This window comes from Dendropsophus ebraccatus, chromosome 12 (assembly GCF_027789765.1).
Source record: "Dendropsophus ebraccatus isolate aDenEbr1 chromosome 12, aDenEbr1.pat, whole genome shotgun sequence".
NCBI lineage: Eukaryota > Metazoa > Chordata > Amphibia > Anura > Hylidae > Dendropsophus > Dendropsophus ebraccatus.
Genome location: NC_091465.1, coordinates 13,671,257 through 13,693,372, shown reverse-complemented (window position 1 = coordinate 13,693,372; position 22,116 = coordinate 13,671,257). Strand labels below are relative to the sequence as shown.

Sequence of the window (22,116 nt, the reverse complement as noted above, 5' to 3'; positions counted from 1 at the left end):
CCCCTCAGCTCCCCCTTATGCCCATCCAGTGCTCTTCCCCACTAACTCACCTCTCCACCATCACGGAAGAACATCTCTCCAAACTACTCTCCACATCACATCTCACCACCTGCGCACTTGACCCAATCCCATCCCACCTTATACCCAACCTCTCCTCAACACTTGTCCCAGCACTAACACATCTCTTCAATCTATCACTAACTTCTGGAATCTTCCCATCTCCATATAAACATGCAACCATCACACCCATCCTTAAAAAGCATCCCTTGACCCTACTTCCTTATCCAGCTATTGCGCCATCTCGCTTCTCCCTTTTGCCTCAAAACTCCTAGAACAACATGTCTACCATGAACTATCCTCCCACCTTGCATCTAACTCGCTTTTTGACTCCCTGCAATCTGGCTTCCGCCCCCACCACTCCACAGAAGCTGGCTTAACCAAAGTGGCCAATGACCTGCTAACTGCCAAAACCTCACGCCAATATTCTGTGCTCCTTCTCCTTGACCTTGTTCCCCAAGGCTCTGTGCTTGGGCCTCTTCTCTTCTCCATCTATACCTCTGGTCTGGGACATATCATAGAGTCCCACGGCTTCAGGTACCACCTCTACGCTGATGACACTCAGATCTATCTCTCTGGTCCGGATGTCACCTCTTTGCTATCCAGAATTCCAGAATGTCTATCGGCCATATCTTCCTTCTTCTCTTCCCACTTTCTAAAACTCAACATGGACAAAACAGAACTTATCATTTTTCCCCCATCCCGCTCTACCCTGCCGTCTAATCTGACAATCACTATCAATGGCTGCACTCTATCCCCTGTCCCCCAAGTCCGCTGCCTTGGGGTCACCTTTGATTCGGCCCTGTCTTTTAAAACACATTTTTCAGGCCCTGACCACCTCCTGCCGCTTTCACCTCAAAAACATTTCCAGAATCCGATCTTTTCTCACCACCGACTCCACCAAACTGCTGATACATGCTCTCATTATTTCCCGCTTGGACTATTGTAACATCCTCCTCTCTGGCCTTCCATCTAACTCCCTTGATCCCCTCCAGTCTATCCTTAACTCTGCCGCCCGACTAATCCACTTTTCCTCTCGCTTTGCCTCTGCCTCCCCCCTCTGCCAATCCCTTCACTGGATCCCCATTGCCCAATGTATTCACTTTAAATTATTGACCATGACGTACAAGGCCATACACAACCTGTCCCCTCCGTACATCTCTGACCTGATATCCCGCTATCGTCCCTCACGCAACCTTCGATCCTCCAGTGACCTCCGTCTCCGCTCCCCCCTTGTTCGTACCTCGCACAACCGCCTCCAAGACTTTGCCCGAGCCTCCCCCATACTCTGGAACTCGCTACCCCGACACATCCATCTCTCACCCACCATCAAGTCCTTCAAAAGTAACCTAAAAACCCATCTCTTCAAACAAGGCTACAACCTACAATAACTCGGCATCACACTTGACTGGCTGCACTTTCACCTCCTGTTTCTCTCCCAGTACCTTATAGATTGTAAGCCCTCGCGGGCAGGGTCCTCCTCCCCATGTATCAGTCTGCCATCTGCCTTCATGTAATGTGTTTTGATCTTGTAATGTTCTTGTTTGTTACCCCTGTCGCCTGTATAGCGCTCTGGAATTAAGTGCGCTTTATAAATAAATAATAATAATGATAATATGAATTGTAGTTTTGCAACAGCTGGAGGGCCTAAGGTTCCCCATCCCTGATCTAGAGGAAAGTTCTGGTAAGCATGTGCAAGCGACCGGAGGGATGGTCACTAGAAAAGTTTACCATAGTACGTAAGGGATCAGAGGACAGAGACCAATTTTGGGCAGCACCATCTCTTTGGGCAGGGATCGGGAACCTTCGGCCATCTAGCTGTTGCAAAATTACAATTTCCATCATGCCTGGACAGCCAATTTCCAGCATGTGTGGCTGGGCAGCACCATCTCTTAGGGCAGGGATCGGGAACTTCGGCCCTCCAGCTGTTGCACGATTACAATATCCATCATGCCTGGACAGCCAATGAATGAAATTTTAGTTTTGCAACAGCCGGAGGGCCAAAGGTTCCTTATCCCTGCACTGTTGTGGTCTGGGCCCATACCCACATTGGTTACTAGTCCTGCATCTCTGTAGAGTCTGTGAAGCTTCAGTATATAACTAGCAGAGCCCTGTGCCATAGCAGCAGATGCCAGCTCCGTACTGGACATGGTGCCCCCCCCAGCTGCTGTGTATTTCTTATGTGGCACCTGCACGGCTCCCTTCATCCCTTCCCGATTCCACACACACACACGCACGTTAGCCGCCATGTCTATGAGCCAGAGCCTCGCTGTGACTTTAGCGAGTGACAGAATGGGGACAGCAGACAGAGTAACTCTGATGCCGGCAGCTCAAGGGAACTTGCAGAGAAAGGAGAGTGGAAATAGAAATGTGTAGAGTTTTAATTAGATCTTACACTTAATATGCAAATGTGCTCGTCCTTCTCAGGTTGGAAAATGAGAGTTTTATTTAAATGTGCGGAGGGTTTAGAGGAGCTAATTACGAGCAGATAGGAGACGGAACGCACCGAGCGGCTGCCATACAGTGACATGGGGGGGGGGGGGAGCCAGGTACACTATGACACAGGGGGGTCACGGGGACCGGCTGCGATTACGCCTGATTATCCCGGAATTATCCGTGTTCCTTTACATGTACAAGCTCGTCTGTAATGACAACCCCAGGCTCCGGCTCCATCCCTTGTTATCTGACCTTGCTGTGAAGTTACTTGGTATAATTACTAAGATTAAATATTATGCTCCAATTAAAACCGACCACCAAGGGAGAAAGCGAGAAAGACGTCTGTGAAGCTTTACACCAAGGAAGCAGGAACCAAATGAAAGCATCGTCTACCCAGCAGCTGAGAGTTCAGGGATAGAGCCCTCCCCCTCTATACACTCTAATACTTGTATATACATGGATGCACACCTAGTATAAAGAGATGAGAGTGGAAAGCTACTGCCACCACAGTCAGGACTCTGACGCTGCTTCCTGCCAATGATTCATACAAGGACACGACGGTAAAACAAACAAACGTCTCCTACTGAACATCCAGGATTTATGTACATTCACACTCTATGCATCCTGCCCAGTGTATGTAGCATGTACTCTCTGCAGATTACATACAACTGCATTATTATCTACAGATGACATCATCATCTGCAAGTTGCATGCACTCGCATTATAAATAATAGATGCATATATTCACATACATATATACAAACTTGCATCAGAATCTACAGATTGCATGTACCCCACATATATGGATGTAAGTAAATACACATCAGAATCTGCAGGTTATGTTAATCTGATACTCCAGAGAATTTTTTTCTTCCACATCGGTGGCAGAAAGTGACTGAGATTTGTAATTTACGTCAGTCTTCCAGTACTTATCAGCTGCTGTATGTCTTGCAGGAAGTGGTGTATTCTTTCCAGTCTGACACAGTGCTCTCTGCTGCCACCTCTGTCCATGTCAGGAACTGTCCAGAGCAGGAGAGGTTTTCTAAGGGGATTTGCTACTGCTCTGGACAGTTCCGGACATGGACAGAGGTGGCAGCAGAGAGCACTGTGTCAGACTGAAAACACCACTTCCTGCAGGACATACAGCAGCTGATAAGTACTGGAAGACTTGAGATTTTTTTAACTGAAGTAAATTACAAATCTATATAACTTTCTAACATCAGTTGATCTAAAAGAAAAACATTTTGTCTGGAGTTGCCCTTTAAGCTCCCATATCTTCAGGTCACATACACTCATAATTTATAGTTTGCATACATTCACATTTGTCATTGTAGGTTGCAACACTTACACCTGTATCCGCAAGTTGCATACACTCACATTATTACCTGCTGATTATATGTATTTGCAATATAGTTTATAGGCTGCATCTATAGGCTACTAATATGTGTGAGTGCAGGCAGTCTGCAGATACAGATGTGAGTATATGCAGCCTATACATTATAATACAGGTAAGCAGGGCCCAATAATAATAGTGGATAGCACTCCATCCATAGTTACAGGTTGCATGCACTCACATAACTCGTAGGTTGCAGCCACTTGTGCAGTATAATTATGTTAACAGTGACGCATACTTACATTTTCCAGAATAATGTTTCCACGTTACTGCTGGTTCAGGTCTTCCAGTGGCCAGGCAGCGGAGGGTGACCGTGCTTCCCTCATTGACTGTAATATTTGTGGAGATGTTTAGGATTTGGGGTGGAACTGTGAAAAAACAGAGAGCATTGTAGTAATGGGTAAAGGCTCTTAAAGGGAAACTAACAACAGGTTAGACGCATCTATCCTCCTGTTATGTCCTGATACCACATGGGATGCTGAGGATGAAGGTAGTTTCTTTACCTTGATACTTGGCACCATTTTTGTTAAGATTGTAGTTTAATCCATATGCTTTGAGGTGGTTTGGTGCATTGGTAGAGGGGCCACCACCCTCAGTGCAGCTATCAGTCTCGTCTGGCCGCCACCCCTTACGTATATTGGGGCAGCGCTCTGCAGTGACATCACTCTGCGACTCTCCACTGCAGTGCACTTGATGAATATTCATTGAAAGGGGCGGGGCCGGATGGATCCGCCCCGCCCTCAGTGCACCAAAGTGTCTCATTAGTATATGGATTAGACTACAAGCTGAATGGAGCTGAAGATAAAGGTAAGGAAATTTCCTTCATCCTCTGTGCCACAAGCGCTATCGGGACTACATAGTGGGTTTAAACTACGAATCAGACAATATCACTTTAAATATATTTAAATGGTTTTCTAAGGTGAAAAAATACAAAAAAAATAAATTACCTACATGTATCTAACTAGGACACCACCATTGCTCACAAGTTCTGTGCAGGAGAGCTACAGTCCCCATGGTCCCTTTCACACACATTGCCTATCCATGCCACTCCAGCACAGGTTGTAGGGTTATGTTGTACTTTCCGTATTCACACACACAGCTCTGCTGCTCACTGACACTGCTTTGTTACTGGACAATGTGCAGTCAGCAGCAGGAAAGCAGAGAAGATGGCAGAATAAGAAGCGGTAATTGAACATGTGGGGTATTGCCCCCTTCAAGGACCTGTAGTAGAGAACATCACACATTACCACGTGATGTTCCCTACTACAGGTCCTTGAAGGGGGAAATACCCCATATGTTCAATAATTAGGAGATAAACCCCAGGTCAGGTCACTGCATGTGGGTCTACAACTGAAAAGCAGTGCCACCTCTATCCCCAGGTTGTGAGCGGTATTACAATTTATCTCCATTCACTTTAATGAAACTGAGCAGCAAAACCGAAACCCAAACTGAGGACGAGAAAGAAGGCGGTCATGTTTTTCTCAGCCTGGATAACCCCTTTAAGTGCCCTCTGCTCTCCTGATGTGTCTGCGTTCCTTATAAAATTATAGTTTTAAAGCATCTCTTTTTCTGTATTGCGCCATTTTATTTTTACTCTACCTATTCCGCTATACATTTTCCTTATCTAGAGCAGAGGAGCCCGTCGCCATGTGTCCCACCAGAGATCAGCAGGTGGATCAGCCTGGGTCACAGATCAGCAGGGGCCGGCATCAATTCCCCACACATTAACACCTTGTGTGTAGGTCAGTAAGGATTATTACTGGCAGAAGTAAACAGACTGTGTATTGATGGAGAGTATCAGCTGATGTATGGGGTTAAGTGGGTGCAGACAGAAGACTGATGGATCCATATACCTGCCATGCTCATCACGCTTCCACAATGTACTGACACCGGAAGAACCTGAAGGCCTCATCAATACAATACTTTATCCCTTAATGGCTGTTTCATAATGTCGTATGAGTTTATCAGCTTTGATCGTCTCCCTGTGAAGTGATCAATAGGTGTTATAACAGAATGTACAGAGACGCGGCGGCGGCTGCAGGAACATCAGCCATCGCCAACATCTCCCTCATTATGGTAAACAGCTCATCTCACATTGTTCTCTGCAATACGTGATCCTTCATTCGCTCTTGGCCCCGCTCCACATCACCGGTTTATACGGCCAATGAGCGGGTGGACCTCCTCTACAGGGGCAGCCTGGGTGTGGGCGGCATTGTGATATGGGCACCAGGACAGAATAGTGTCACCAATGAGCAAGATGTTGTATCTTACTGATGGTTATTAAAAAAAAAGTGAGGCTTTTATTCCTGATACAGTGATCTGGAGTCGGCCATTACATTCCTCATACAGTGATCTGGAGTCGGCCATTACATTCCTCATACAGTGATCTGGAGTCGGCCATTACATTCCTCATACAGTGATCTGGAGTTGGGCGATTTCGTTCCTCGTGCAGTGATCCGGAGTAAAGGTAATTACGTTCCTCGTGTAGTGATCTGGAGTCGGGCGATTATGTTTCTAGTACGGTGATCTGGAGTCGGGCGATTATGTTTCTAGTACGGTGATCTGGAGTCGGGCGATTATGTTTCTAGTACAGTGATCTGGAGTCAAGCCATTACATTCCTTGTGCAGCGATCTGGAGTCGGGCAATTAGTTCCTTGTACAGTGATCTGGAGTTGGGCGATTGCGTTCTTCATACAGTATTCTGGAGTCGGGCAATTATGTCTCTAGTATGGTGATCTGGAGTCAAGGAAATTACGGTCCTCGTACAGTCATCTTGACTGAGTGTTGCTCATGCTCCATAATAAGAATGCCCCCCGCATACAGACTTCTATAGCCCCCGTCAGGGTCCACATAGCGGAGTGCATTGCTTAACCACCATAGAGCAGGAGGTCCAATAAAATCTTGTACTTTTAGAAGATGATATTTATAAAAACCAGCAGCAATCCATAAAACTATAATCCTATATCCAATCTGCTGCCAGTGTATATGACTAAGGACCTTTGAGTCCAAAATAGATCACTGGTAAACTTATACAAACTTCAAAAAGTAGTAAACTAACCAATAAAGCATTGCTGCATTTACAGATATTTTACCCAAATTGTTGAAGAAGGTCAAAAGTATTCCCATCCACCAATATAAAAAGAAATCTCACTCAGGGAATTTACCGCCATGGGTTTTAAGATGAATCTGTCAATCACACACACACACACACACACACACACACACAATGCAGAAGGTAAAAAAAGTCTGAACATTTTTATACAAAATCAGGTTTTGCACATTAAACAAAGTTGTCATTTTTTTTTGTCATATTTGAGGGATAAGAGATAACAAGCTGATCGCTGAGGGCCTGACTGCTGAGACCCCCACTGATCGTAAGAATGGGGACACAAATGCCCTGCAATGAATAGAACGATCAGCGCACCAGTGAGGATGGAGCTCAATTCGTTCTCATTGGGGGGCTCTATTTATTGCTGGAAGCTTGTGTCCCCATTTCGAGGAGATGGGTGGGTACCCGCAGGAGAGGTAGAACCCCCAGCAAATGGCTTATCTACTGTCCTGCAGGTAGGGGATGACAAGCTCAGAAGGGAAAACCCATTAAATAGATAGAATAGTGAAATACTCAGGGCAATTCTACCATGAGGGAACTTAAAGTGTCTGCCTCAGGGGGCATTACCTGATGATCAAAGGGGGTGGCAGGGCCGGCATCAGCACCTGGCCACTGGGGGCTGAGCCTAACCCTTTAACTGCGAGTGACTGTAATGAACGACCACAGTTATACAATGTTGCATTGTAGTGACTATTGGTTCCACGCTCTTGTAGCCACAAGCACACAAGGCACTCTTGTAGCCCAGCATACAAGCGACATTGGATACTGAAGGCCTGCAGCTCCACAGGGTGAGTATGTATAGCACTGGTATCTATAGATATAAGGCGAAGCCACACTGTACAACAGAAACTCATGGCATTAATATGTAATATAAGCCAATGTAAGGACTTCAGCTACTAGAGGGGAACAAGCAGAGAACATACAGTGCAATTTAAGTGTTATTCCCATCTCTGCTTGTTATATCCTATCCATAGGCAACACGTTTATCACTGGGGCTTCAACCACTGGGACCTCCACCAATCGAAAGAATGGGGCCGCAATACTCCCCACAATGAATGGAGCGCTCACCACCCATAGGGAAGTGTTTGGCATAGTAAATGGAGGGCATCCAGCAGTGCCCGGGACTATTGGCTATTGGGTCCCCGTCTTCAGGATCAGTGCGGTTCCATAAAAAAGCATAATGAGCACAACGCCGATCAATCAGTTTTTGAATACCGGTGGCTGAAGAGGTTGGATGCAACACTAGAAAGTCCGGGAAAACATGGATACAGCCATAAAGCATGCTCAAGTCCAGGGCTAAGAAAGTAACCTTTGGTCTAGACACAAACCCAAACGTAGTCATCCTGGGCAGCAACAGCGGAAGTGGCGATGTAAAAAGAGACTGTGCTAAGGGGAAGCAGGGGGTGTTAGGTAACCCTCACCGACCAAGAGTAAAGTTAGACTGTTGCTCTCTAGAACATGAATGTATATATAGTCTTCACTTTCATCTGAGTTCACAAAATATTTTAATATACATATTATATTATACATATATATATATATATATATACACACACTATATTACAATACAACAGCCACCACAACAACAATTGTCATGCTACATCTTCTCGCATTAGCCAATGTCCTGCCACATCTGGCAATGCACCTGCACCAAGCTGTAACTATTTGGGCTAATTTAGCATCATGGTTAAGGGGGACAATACAGGATTAGAAATAACATAGCTGCTTTCTTCCAGAAACAGCGCCACTCTTATCCTCTGTGTGTGGTATTGCAGGGGTAGGGAACCTTCGGCCTCCAGCTGTTGCAAAACCATAATTTCCTTTAGCTTTGGCCGTCCAGGCATTATAGGAATTGTAGTTCTGCAACAGCTGGAGGGCCGAAGGTTCCTCATCTCTACACCAAAGTGAATGCAGCCAATTTTAGGGAGGTTTTTTTTAAGGCACAGATAACCATTTTTAAAGTGAATCTGTCATCTGCAATTGACCATCCAAACTGTTGACTCTGTTAGGTTAAAGTGTACCTGTCGTTTTAACTTTCAAAATCTAAATCAATAGTACAGTAGATATGATATAAAGCAAGTTTGCAATTTACATTCATTTTTTTTTAGTTTTCATGGAGAACACAGCACTTGCTTTTTTTCTCTGACATTTTTTTTAATCAAAAAAACAGGAAACCGTTAGAAAACAGGAAGTCCTGTGTATCCCAGGTCATCTGAGCGCTCACAGAGAGAAGGCAGTCATGTGATTGATGGACACATTTAGCCGTGACTCTCTGTACTCACCGGAATTCCTGTGTTTAGTTTGTTTTTTTCAACCAGCACAAGTCAGACAGACAATCTGCCTTCAGGAGACTGGACCTGGATTTCTGGTAAGTACAGCTTTGTTTTACAGCATGATAACAGCAATAAAAATAATGAATGTAAATTGCAGACTTGCTGTATATCACATCTATGTACAATGGCTGGACCTTGGACAAATGAAGCACTTATGCCTCGTGTCATTCCAAGTTGTAGTCTGTAAGCGCCAACAAGCAGGTCTCGTTTATACTTTGTATTTTTATTTATTCTAATTATTTAACTGTGTATTATGTACTTCTGTACTGTATGCATAGAAAAAAAGTGCTGCGGAATCTGTTGGCGCTATACAAATAAATGTATTATTATTATTATTACCATCTGTTGATTTTGATTTGAAGTTATAACGACAGTGACACTTTAAAGACACATGTTGTACCCTTCATATATCAGTCTGTGCTTCTATAACACAGAAAAATACTTTTAATCTCCCCCCCCCCCATTGATTTGGAATCAAGAACAGAGTGTTGCTCCTCTACACAGTGATCTGGAGTCTGGGGCCGAGCGTGGCTCCTGCATACAGTGATCTGGAGCCGAGCGTCTCTCCTGCATACAGTGATCTGGAGCCGAGCGTCTCTCCTGCACACAGTGATCTGGAGCCGAGCGTCTCTCCTGCGTACAGTGATCTGGAGCCGAGCGTCTATCCAGCACACAGTGATCTGGAGCCGAGCGTCTCTCCTGCACACAGTGATCTGGAGCCGAGCGTCTCTCCAGCACACAGTGATCTGGAGCCGAGCGTCTCTCCTGCACACAGTGATCTGGAGCCGAGCGTCTCTCCTGCGTACAGTGACCTGGAGCCGAGCCGTCTCTCCTGCGTACAGTGACCTGGAGCCGAGCGTCTCTCCTGCGTACAGTGACCTGGAGCCGAGCGTCTCTCCTGCGTACAGTGACCTGGAGCCGAGCGTCTCTCCTGCGTACAGTGATCTGGAGCCGAGCGTCTCTCCTGCAAACAGTGACCTGGAGCCGAGCGTCTCTCCTGCGTACAGTGACCTGGAGCCGAGCGTCTCTCCTGCATACAGTGACCTGGAGCCGAGCGTCTCTCCTGCGTACAGTGATCTGGAGCCGAGCGTCTCTCCTGCATACAGTGACCTGGAGCAGAGCATCTCTCCTGCATACAGTGATCTGGAGCAGAGCATCTCTCTCGCACACAGTGATCTGGAGCCGAGCGTTTCTCCAGCACACAGTGATCTGGAGCAGAGCATCTCTCCTGCACACAGTGATCTGGAGCCGAGCGTTTCTCCTGCATACAGTGATCTGGAGCAGAGCATCTCTCTCGCACACAGTGATCTGGAGCCGAGCGTTTCTCCAGCACACAGTGATCTGGAGCAGAGCATCTCTCCTGCACACAGTGATCTGGAGCCGAGCGTTTCTCCTGCATACAGTGATCTGGAGCAGAGCATCTCTCTCGCACACAGTGATCTGGAGCCGAGCGTCTCTCCTGCACACAGTGATCTGGAGCGAGCGTGGCTCCTGCACACAGTGACCTGGAGCCGAGCGTAGCTCCTGCACACAGTGACCTGGAGCCGAGCGTAGCTCCTGCACACAGTGACCTGGAGCCGAGCGTAGCTCCTGCACACAGTGACCTTGAGCCGAGCGTGGCTCCTGCACACAGTGATCTGGAGCTGAGCGTCGCTCTTCCATACAGCGAGAGGCTTGCCTGATACATTCATTTCCTTTCTGGAGCCTGACATCTCTGCATCATTAGCTGGGAATTACCCAGTGTAATAAATAGGACATAGATAATTACAGCTGCGATTAAATCAAGCTCAGCAAAGTCGTATAAATGCCGTCATTTGTCACCGTGATGTACAACCAGAAGGTAGGACTTGTAACCTATTATTATCCCACCAAAATTTCTTTCAGAGAAGAAATCAGGGGGGGCCACGGATTCCTCATCCACCACCGGCTCCACTAATCTCTTATTAGTCCTATTCTTTCCCCAACAGTCTCTCATCTAACCTAAAGAATCCCCCCAGACCCCCCCCCCCCATTCACAATGTTCTGTCACCCTATCCTACTTACTGACCACTTCTGCCCAATTTCCCATATACCCCACTCACTCAATCCAAAGGGCACAAATCACAACACGCGATCATCTAGTAAAGACCATATTACCCGGCCAGAGCCCCACTGTAAGTAAGATGTTCTTGATTGGCGCTCGGTTACAGGTCCTATTACACGGCTTTATGATCATGATAGAATTATTTGTGTGGCCCCTTACTTTAATCAGCCATCGGCAGCAATACTGCATTACACATGGAGATGTAAACGCCCCCATACACCTTGAAGTTTTGGTGTTATATGGGGCTCGCTTAACAGCTGACGTCGGTGGAGATAGGGGTCATCGTGATAGAAATTCATTGCCTGACCCCTTTGTTCTGTGAGAGATAAGCTCCTGCCAGAGCTCTTTGGGCTGTGGCTTAACCCTCTGCTCCCCATAGAAAACACAGCCAAACGTTCCTGTGTATGAGGAGGATGGGAGAGATAACTCTCAGACATTAAAGGTGTATTTGCCACCTTAAGTTCCCTTTTTACATGGCCTGATACTGAGGATCAAGCAAGCGCCGAACCTGTCATATCAGTGCTCCTCGTTCCCTGCTGCCTGTCTGTGCTATCACAGGCACAGGCATTGAGCGGGTCAGCGAGAGGGGTTACCCCGACCCTTAGATTGTCCAGGTGGCCCATTGAAGAGACTGCCGGTCTGCTGCCCGCTGCTCCTTACTGCATGGAGCAACGACAAGCAGACCATCGCTAGTGTTATCGTTGTGATAAGTCACGTTTTAAGATAACAATCAGCTGACATCGTACATGTCGGCTGATCGTTGCCTATTAACATGACCTATTACAACAAAAGATTATTCGGTCCATCAGATCAAAAGATTATTAGGACCGTCAGTCGATTCCTTTTAGTTAGAATTTCAGTAGTCAGAATTCGGTTTTTGCTTGTTTGCTGGCTGATCGATGACCCTAATACACAGCGATATCTGCCAGGGTGTCATCCCTTGTCACTGGACCATAGGGGGCGACTCGTGATCGTCAGTGACACCATATCTCATTATCTTAGGATACATATATGTATATACCAGGCAGGTACATTCAGTTATTGTAGATTTACATACCACATCCGCTGGAAGTTTGTTCCAAGCATCTACTACTCTTTCAGTACAGTAATATTGAGCTCTTTTTTTATTTTATTTTTTTTCATGTCCCAATACACAATTTCATCTGCTGTCTGTATCCTCCAGATTCTGCACGGTTGTGGGGGATCTGACAGGACACACAATGGTCTATAGTGGGGACACTGTGCTCCCCATCCTCATCTCTCTATTCCTGCCCTCTGCACACAGATATAGAGTGAAGGAAGAAAGCAAGACGTGACATATCCCTCTCGGGTTGTAGTTTGAGGATTTATGAGGCTCTTTCTGGACTCTGTGATGAAGGGAGATGAAGCATTTCATGCTCGTAAACAGATTTCTCTGCTCATAAGATTGTGGAGCGTGAAGGAAAGTGACATCATGGAGGTCGAGGAAACAAATACAAGTGACTGAGGTCACAGCAGACAAGTCCATACAACATCCCTGTATGCAAGAACAGGCTGGAGCGATGCCCCCTGCAGGTCACTGCCCTTACCCTCTACCTGGATGCTATGTAGGTGACACACAAAAAAAGAGCCTGTGGAGCCTCATTTAAGAGTCTCAAAACACAGGACTAGCCAGATATCCCTTCCCGGAAGAACCCAGCCAAAGATTTCTCTGCATTGAGCGCTTTCACTAGCAGCCGGCAGTGTTATCGTTTGGCTGGTCTCCCTGAGATCAGTGATCTGTTTCTCTTATGGCTCTACTAGGCATTACTCCCACCTAGCCAGAATCCTGCTCCACACTGATGAGGGGCAATACCTTAAAACAGCTGTCAGTGGATGGATGACTGGCCTTGTTTTTTCCCTTCTCATTACATTGACTTATAGAGCCACTTAATATGGTGGTTTTGGTGGTTTCCCTACAGGAGCCACCCCTCAGCTGGGTCCTTCCCGGAGGGATATCTAGCTTGTCCTGTATTTGGAGTCTCTTAAATGAGGCTCCATGGGCTCTTTTTTTTTTTGCATATTCATATGTCCCAGGGAGCAATGCACCTAGGTTTCACTGCACTGAGCACTTTAGCCTGCTGCCAACAGTGTTATCTTTGGCTGGTCTCCCTGAGATCAGTGATCTGGTTCCCATATAGGTGATGGGAAGTGATATTGAGGGTGTATGGCCAATGTAGACAGTCTACAAATGCCCCAGATTTACTGTATCCATAGACTGCCTTCTAGGCAGACAAGCTATTCGCCTTACACCAGACTTGTGTGCTCATTTTTGGTGCATTTTGGCAATGCCCCCTTTTTCACTGATGCTATGTCCCTTTTTTATACAAGGCAAAAAAAAAACAAAACACATAATAAATGCGATGCAAGTCAAGTAAGACAGTATCTTGGCACAAATTATGAGAGAATTCAATAGTAATAGTTGCCTCATTAAAATTCAGTGTTGGAAAAACATGGCCTCTTCCAGAGACAGCAACGCTCTTGTCTCCAGGTCAGGTGTGGTTTGCAGTTAGGCTCCATTCACTTCAATGGAACCGAGTTACAAAACCTCCACCCAAACTGGAGACAAGAATGGTGCCGTCTCTGGAAGTGGCCATGTTTTTCTAACGCTGTATAACCCCTATAAGTCTGTTGTGAACGTAACAGCTTTAGGGACGGTCATCTCATCCGGATATAATAATAATATAATAATAATTTTTATTTATATAGCGCCAACAGATTCCGCGGCACTTTACAATTCTGGGGTACATACATAGACAGAAATCAGACATTACAGAGATATACATATAGTTATCCATACAAGAGGAGTGAGGTCCCTGCTCGCATGCATGAGCTTACACACTAAGCTCCCCCTGCAGAATATAACGCCAGCCCTGGACAGACACAGGAGGACCTCCACCACATTAGCTAATGCACAATACCAGACCACAAATCTGTGCCAATTCCGAGCACCTAGTAACAAGGTCCCTGCCTCTTCCAGACTGACCATCCAATGCTGGGCGCCCGGCTTACCTTGTACAATGAGGTGCACTCGGGAGGTTTTGGGGTGATTGTCTGTCTGCACGGAGCAGGTATAGGGTCCCTCATCATAAATGTCCACATTCTGGATCTCAATACTGTACTGGCTCTTGGTGTTGGCAACAAGTACCACCCGGGGGTCTATGGACCACTTGTCGTTGCCGGTGTATAAGATGGTGCTGCGGTTCAGCCAGGCTACGCGGGTCACTCTGTTATCCACCGTGCACCTGCAGAGAGAAGGGAGAGGAGACTTCGGTAAATATAGAGCTCTTCAGTATACTGAACACCACATACGGGGTTTGCAGATCCCTTACCGATAATCACTCTCACATTATAGCAATCGACAAGCTGCACCCTCTAAGGCAGGGATGGGGAACCTTCGGCCCTCCAGTACTGCAAAATGACAACTCCCATCATGCCTGGACAGCCAAAGCTTAAGCATGATGGGAATTGTAGTTTTACAACAGCTGGAGGACTGTAGGTTTTTGATCTCTGCTCTATGGTAATGCCTTGTACTTATTTTTTTACGAAACGCATGATTGACTACACAGATCTTTACTAGGAGACCTTATACTGACGCTATACGGTATTGTAACCACTTGGCGACATCTGCAGCCTACGGGGCTCAGACACACATCTTCCCTTTCCTTCTGGAACATGGCAGCTGAGTCATTGCTTAAATCTCCCCCATTGCTTCAATCATATTGGACTTTGATTTTATTCTACCACCACCACCTGCCTGGGGGGGGACCCTGGGCAAAGATCAGCCCCAGTGCCCACCATTAACCCCTCTTGTTCCATAGCACGGTGCCATGGGTTTGGCATTTGGTATTGATCTGGGCTCAGCTTCTGGAAGCTGTTACAGTCTCTGCTGGAAGCGTGATTATTCCACTCGGCACACAAGCTCCGGGAGCAGATCGAGGCGGTGCACTTTCCGGGCTCCGGCTTTACAGCTCGCTCCCCGGCTGCGCAGGTTCCACTCAATAACACACATTGAAGCTCGTCTGCAACTCTCGCAGCACAAATGTTTTTTAAAACAAGGTAATGGCCTTTTCTTTCTTGCCGGGATTAGCTCTCCTGCTCTTAAGCTCCGCATGTTTCCCAAAGTGGAGACAGAAGTGAATTAGAGGACGGAAAATTGAGGAAACTCCGACTCGTGGTCAGTAAGCCGCACAGCCGCTGCCCCGCAAGCAAAATGTTCTGCCACTTCAGTGCCTAATCTGAGCAGGTCACTTCAGGATTCTCAACTAGGAAACCCTTATAACAAGAGAGAGGAGAACTCAGAGACCAGACAGATCATATGTGAGAAGAGGACACATCACCATCTATAGATTCCTCCTGCCCATAATGAGACTGGAACCCAATATCTCTATCCACCATTCATATTCTCTGGAATACTGCCTGTGCCATGCGCATCGCAGGAAAGACAGCGGGAGCTTAGGGAGTTAAATGCATGGCTCAAGTCGTGGTGTAGAGGAGAAGGGTTTGGGTTTTTAGAGCACTGGGCTGACTTTTCATTGGGGTACAAACTGTTTTCCGTAGATAATTTGCACCTTAATGGAAGGGGGTCCGCTGTGCTGGGGGAGAGAATCCTAGAAGGGGTGGAGAGGTTTTTAAACTAGGGATGTGGAGGGAGGACAATGTAGTATGTAATATAGTGGCGGATAGGTTAGAGAGGGGACAGAACATTGAGGAGGGAGGAGAAGGGTCCTGTGGGGGGAGGATAAGAGCAGTGGATAGGGAGATCCATATGTTGCGGATGAACAGTGAGGATGATTGTAGCCACAGCACAGTAATAAATCCTATTTCTTATAATGAAGCGGTTAAACTCGATGGTAATATAAAATGTATGGTTACTAATGCCAGAAGTCTAGCCAGCAAGATGGGGGAGCTAGAGGCCTTGGTTCTGGAGGAGTCCATTGATGTGGTTGGTGTGACTGAGACTTGGCTGGACTCCTCACATGACTGGGCTGTCAATATTCAGGGATTTGCATTGTTCATCAGAAGGGACCGGGTGGGCAGAAGGGGAGGAGGAGTATGTCTATGTCAGAAGTGATATTAACCCCTTAACGACAAAGGGCGTATAGGTACGCCCTATTGCCGGTAAGGGCGTTCAGAGCGGGGCCGCACGGCGACCCCGCTCTGAACCGCGGCGGTCCCGGGTGCCGCTTGTAGCCCGGGACCGTAGGTATTAGCGGGCACGGTCCGATCGCCGTGCCCGCTAATACAGTAATCAGATGCAGCTGTCAAACATGACAGCTGCATCCGATTACCGGATCCAGCGTCTCCCTGGTGTCTAGTGGCGGAGATCGCTCCTCCGGGATGTTATCCCGGAGGAGCGATCTCCGTTTCTGAAGCCGGCCGGGGACCACTCCAAGATGGCGCCGTCCCCGGCTCGGCACCTGTTTACTTCCGGCTGCAGCAGCCGAAAGCAAACGAGTGCCGATCTCATGGATCTCTGCAGCATATCTATGCTGCAGAGATCTCAATGAGAGATCAAAGTGTATATACTAGAAGTCCCCTAGGGGGAATAACCCTAACCGCAGGGGGGAATAACCCTAATCCCAGGGGGAATAACCCTAACCCCAGGGGGGCTTCTAGTATATGTGTAAAAAAAAAAATATAGTGTTGTCAATAAAAAGCCCCCTCCCCTAATAAAAGTCTGAATCACCCCCCTTTTCCCAGGTTATAAATAAAAGTAAACAAATAAATAAATAAACATGTTTGGTATTGCCGCGTGCGTAATCTCCCGAACTATTAATTAATCACATTCCTGATCTCGTACGGTGAACGGCGTAAGCGCCAAAAAATCCCAAAGTGCAAAATTGCGCATTTTTGGTCGCATCAAATCCAGAAAAATTGTAATAAAAAGCGATCAAAATGTTGTATATGCGCAATCAAGGTACCGATAGAAAGAACACATCATGGCGCAAAAAAATGACACCTGACACAGCCCCATAGACCAAAGGATAAAAGCGCTATAAGCCTGGGAATGGAGCGGTTTTAAGTGACGTATATTTGTTGACAATGGTTTGAATTTTTTACAGGCCATCCGATACAATATAAGTTATACATGTTACATATCGTTTTAATCGTAACGACTTGAGGAACAAGCATAACAAGTCAATTTTACCCCAGGGCGAATGGCGTAAAAACACATTTCCCCCAAATAAACAAAATGCGGTTTTTTTTAAATTTCACCACACTTTGAATTTTTTTCTGGTTTCGCAGTGTACTTTATGCAAAAATTCAGCCTGTCATTGCAAAGTACAATTAGTGACGCAAAAAATAAGGGCTCATGTGGGTTTCTAGGTGGAAAAATGCAAGTGCTATGGCCTTTGATGCACAAGGAGGAAAAAACTAAAACGCAAAAATCGAAATTGGCTCTGTCCTTAAGGGGTTAAAGTGAGTGTAAAAGATGCAATAGTGGGCGATGACTGTGATGATGTGGAAGCATTATGGGTAGAACTACAGAAGGAGGTAAAGAGTGAAAAAATTATTCTTGGTGTAATCTATAGACCCCCCAACATTACTAAGGGGATAGATGGTCAGTTGAATAGACAAATAGAGCGGGCTGCCCGGGAGGGAACAGTAGTGGTAATGGGGGACCTCAACTACCCAGATATAGATTGGGGTCACGGTTCAGCTAAAACCACAAAGGGGAGGGAATTTCTTAACCTCCTGCAGGATAATTTTCTGGGCCAGTTTGTGGAGGAGCCAACTAGAAGTGATGCCTTGTTGGATCTGGTTATTTCTAACAACGCTGAGCTGGTTGGGGATGTCACTGTCCATGAACACTTGAATAATAGTGACCACAATATAGTGACTTTTAGCTTAAATCCACATTAAATAACTGTATTGCCAAATATATTCCTATGAGTAACAAATATAAAAGGTTAAAATCAAATCCCACATGGCTTACAACCAAGGTTAGAAGGGCTATAAATGAGAGAAAAGGGGCATTCAAAAAATACAAATCAGAGGGGTCAGCTGTAGCATTTAAACATTACAAAGAAGTCAACAAAACCTCTAAAAATGTAATAAAAGCAGCAAAAATTCACAATGAAAAGCAGGTAGCTATAGAAAGCAAAAGAAACCCCCAAAAATTCTTCAAATATATTAATGCAAAAAAAACCAAGGTCAGAGCATGTTGGACCCCTAAATAATGGCGACGGGGAATTAATAACTGGGGATCAGGAGAAAGCTGAGTTACTTAATGGCTTCTTCAGTTCTGTATATACAAAAGAAGAGGATGGAGCTGTTGTGGGTGGGGCCAGTACTGAGGTGGGTGGGGCCAGTGCTGCTAACACATGTAATGTACTGAACTGGTTTACTATAGATATGGTCCAAGATAAATTAAACAAACTCAATGTAACCAAAGCTCCAGGGCCTGATGGATTACACCCCAGAGTTCTTAGGGAACTCAGTTCTGTAATTTCTCTACCCTTGTATGAAATATTCTGTGATTCTTTGCTTACTGGTATTGTGCCGAGGGACTGGCGTAAGGCAAATGTAATGCCGATCTTCAAAAAAGGTTCTCGAACTTCCCCAGGTAACTATAGACCTGTAAGCTTAACGTCCATTGTGGGGAAACTATTTGAGGGGCTTATAAGGGACTACATCCAGGAATATGTAGTTGCTAATAGTATTATAGGTGATAACCAGCATGGTTTTACTAAGGACAGAAGCTGTCAAACCAACCTAATATGTTTCTACGAAGAGGTGAGTAGAAGCCTGGATGGGGGCGCAGCTGTGGATATCGTGTACCTGGATTTTGCTAAAGCGTTTGACACAGTTCCTCATGGACGTCTGATGGGTAAGTTAAAGTCTATGGTTTGGAAAATTTAATGTGTAACTGGATTGAAAACTGGCTTAATAATCGTACCCAGAGAGTGGTGGTCAATGATTCCTACTCCGAATGGTCCCCGGTAATAAGTGGTGTACCCCAAGGGTCAGTACTGGGCCCTCTTCTGTTTAACTTGTTTATTAATGATATTGAGAATGGAATTAACAGCAATGTTTCTATCTTTGCAGATGACACCAAGCTTTGTAGTACAGTACAGTCTATGGAAGATGTGCAGATGTTACAGGATGACTTAGACACACTGAGTGTTTGGGCGTCCACTTGGCAAATGAGGTTCAATGTGGATAAATGTAAAGTTATGCACCTGGGTACTAATAACCCGCATGCATCATATGTCCTGGGGGGAGTTACACTGGGAGAGTCACTGATAGAGAAGGATCTGGGTGTACTTGTAGATAATAGACTACAGAACAGCACACAATGTCAGTCAGCTGCTTCTAAGGCCAGCAGGATATTGTCATGCATTAAAACAGGCATGGACTCACGGGACAGGGATATAATATTACCGCTTTATAAAGCTTTGGTGCGGCCCCATCTGGAGTATGCCGTCCAGTTTTGGAACCCGATTCATAAAAAGGACGTTCTAGAGCTGGAGAGGGTACAAAGACGGGCAACTAAACTAATAAGGGGAATGGAGCATCTTAGTTATGAGGAGAGATTAAAAGAATTACATTTGTTTAGTCTGGAGAAGAGACGTTTAAGGGGAGATATGATTAACTTATTTAAATATATAAATGGCCCCTACAAGAGATATGGGGAAAAGATGTTCCAGGTAAAACCCCCTCAAAGGACAAGAGGGCACTGCCTCCGACTGGAGAGACAAGGGGGCGGTGCCTGCGCCTGGAGAGACAAGGGGGCATTGCCTCCGCCTAGAGAAAAAAAGGTTCAATCTCCGGAGGCGACAAGTCTTCTTTACCATGAGAACTGTGAATCTGTGGAACAGTCTACCACAGGATCTGGTCACAGCAACAAACAGTAGAGGGCTTCAAAAGAGGGCTAGACAAGTTCTTAGAGCAAAATAATATAAATGCATATGTATAGAACCTATCACCCTTCCCCCTTCCCTGTATCCATCCCCTTCTTGGTTGAACTTGATGGACATGTGTCTTTTTTCAACCGTATTAACTAAGTAACTATATTCATGTCCAGATGCGGACACTGAACCAGCAGGGGCTGCTGCCTGGAAGTCAGCAGGAGACCAGAACTAGTCCACCCCTGGCTGGGGCAGGCGACATTTTGTTAGTAGGGATCGTTCACCTTTACATGCGGCTCTCTCTGGGGTAAGCTACAAATGAAATTCAAAGCGCATTCATCGTGACAATGTACGTCCGGGGACGGAGGAAAGTGCGGCTCGTCTTAAGAGGATTCAGAGAACGTGTCGAGCCGTGAGTGCAGCCAGCACTGGGGAGTCTCCAGAAAGCCAGGGAGGATTAAGGTGGCATTATCCTAAATTCATTAACACCATGTGAGAATCGATCGGCTGTTACAGATATCCTGCTCTAAGTGAATGGATTAGTACAATGTAAGAGAAGCTTATGTGCAGCAGCCTCTATAGATCCTCACCAGCCTCCTCATCGCTTGGGGAGGCCCTGTATAAATCAGGGAGGCGGTGGGACCCAGGCCTTTGTGGACCTGGCGGATGAGTATGGAATCCATTAACCCTTCCTGTGCTGGAGTAACATGACAACATTCATGTCTATAGATTAAGGCGCATGTGATGGGTTAACACCACGCCAGCCTCCTAATGAAGTGTGAAGGTTTTAGAGAATCGCTGGACATGGAGAAGACGCCATTCGGCTGATTTACACGCGTGCCGGACTTCAGCGCTCTGCTAATTTCATTAAGAAGGGGGAGTCTGCGGATACATGCGGGGGGCTGAGGAGGGAAGAGGGAATTATGGCCGGTGGCGGTGAGATTCCTGGGCAGGACGCCAGATGTCCTTGTAGCGGGCCCAACGCACTCCGCGCCCGCTGCCAGCAGCACCGATAATAACGTTATTAATCAGCAGTCAATCTGAAATCACTTTACTGGTAAGGAGAGGACGGATCAGCCCCAGAAGTCCCCTGTAATAGATGGAGCTCCCCTTCCAGACCCCTGCCATAAGATAGGATGGATAGAACTAGGTTCAGATCTATAGCTAAAGCTCATAGTCATCCAGTAAAATGAAAGATACGATAGTGAGGTCCATAGAGTGCCGTCTGTGTCCATCATGTCATGGATCCAGCATTACCATTATCCTATATTCCTATCATGAAATAGATACATGTGTCCATAATAACATCTGGGACTCAGACTGTCCCATCATAAACCTCTTCTCTGACATAGTGCTCTCTGCTGCCACCTCTGTCAATGTCAGGAACTGTCCAGAACAGGAGAGGTTTTCTATGGGGATTTGCTACTGCTCTGGACAGTTCCTGACATGAACAGAGGTGGCAGCAGAGAGCACTGTGTCAGACTGGAAAGACATAACTTCCTGCAGGACATACAGCAGCTGATAAGTACTGGAAGAGTTGAGATTTATAAATAGAAGTAAATTACAAATCTGAATAACTTTCTGATTCATGCAAGATGCAGACAATTGTGTGTAAATGGAGGGAACCATTGGGAGCATTATGTGATATACACTGAGGTATACTGTATAGTGCATGGGGGGGGGGTTATAAATGCACATTTAAAAAAAAAAAAATCTCTATAAAAGAGGTTAAAAAAAAGGCAATCAAACTACCGTATATGTATCATGAAATGGGCCTAATAAAAAGAAAATTCGTCCCATAAAAAAAAACACGAAAATTACAAAAATTATGG

The 22,116-nt window shown here is 46.0% G+C and overlaps 1 protein-coding gene across 3 annotated transcripts in view; it reads right to left on the bottom strand.

The window, feature by feature from the left end:
- LOC138770041 (opioid-binding protein/cell adhesion molecule homolog) overlaps positions 1 to 22,116 on the bottom strand; it is a 213,331-nt gene that overhangs the window by 6,213 nt on the left and 185,002 nt on the right. For all 3 annotated transcript variants that reach the window (XM_069948918.1, XM_069948919.1, XM_069948920.1), the window contains exons 3-4: positions 14,442 to 14,674; positions 4,129 to 4,254 (exon numbers count right to left, since the gene is read on the bottom strand). In XM_069948918.1, coding sequence (XP_069805019.1) covers positions 4,129 to 4,254; positions 14,442 to 14,674 — 359 coding nt within the window. The remainder of the gene's footprint in view (positions 1 to 4,128; positions 4,255 to 14,441; positions 14,675 to 22,116) is intronic.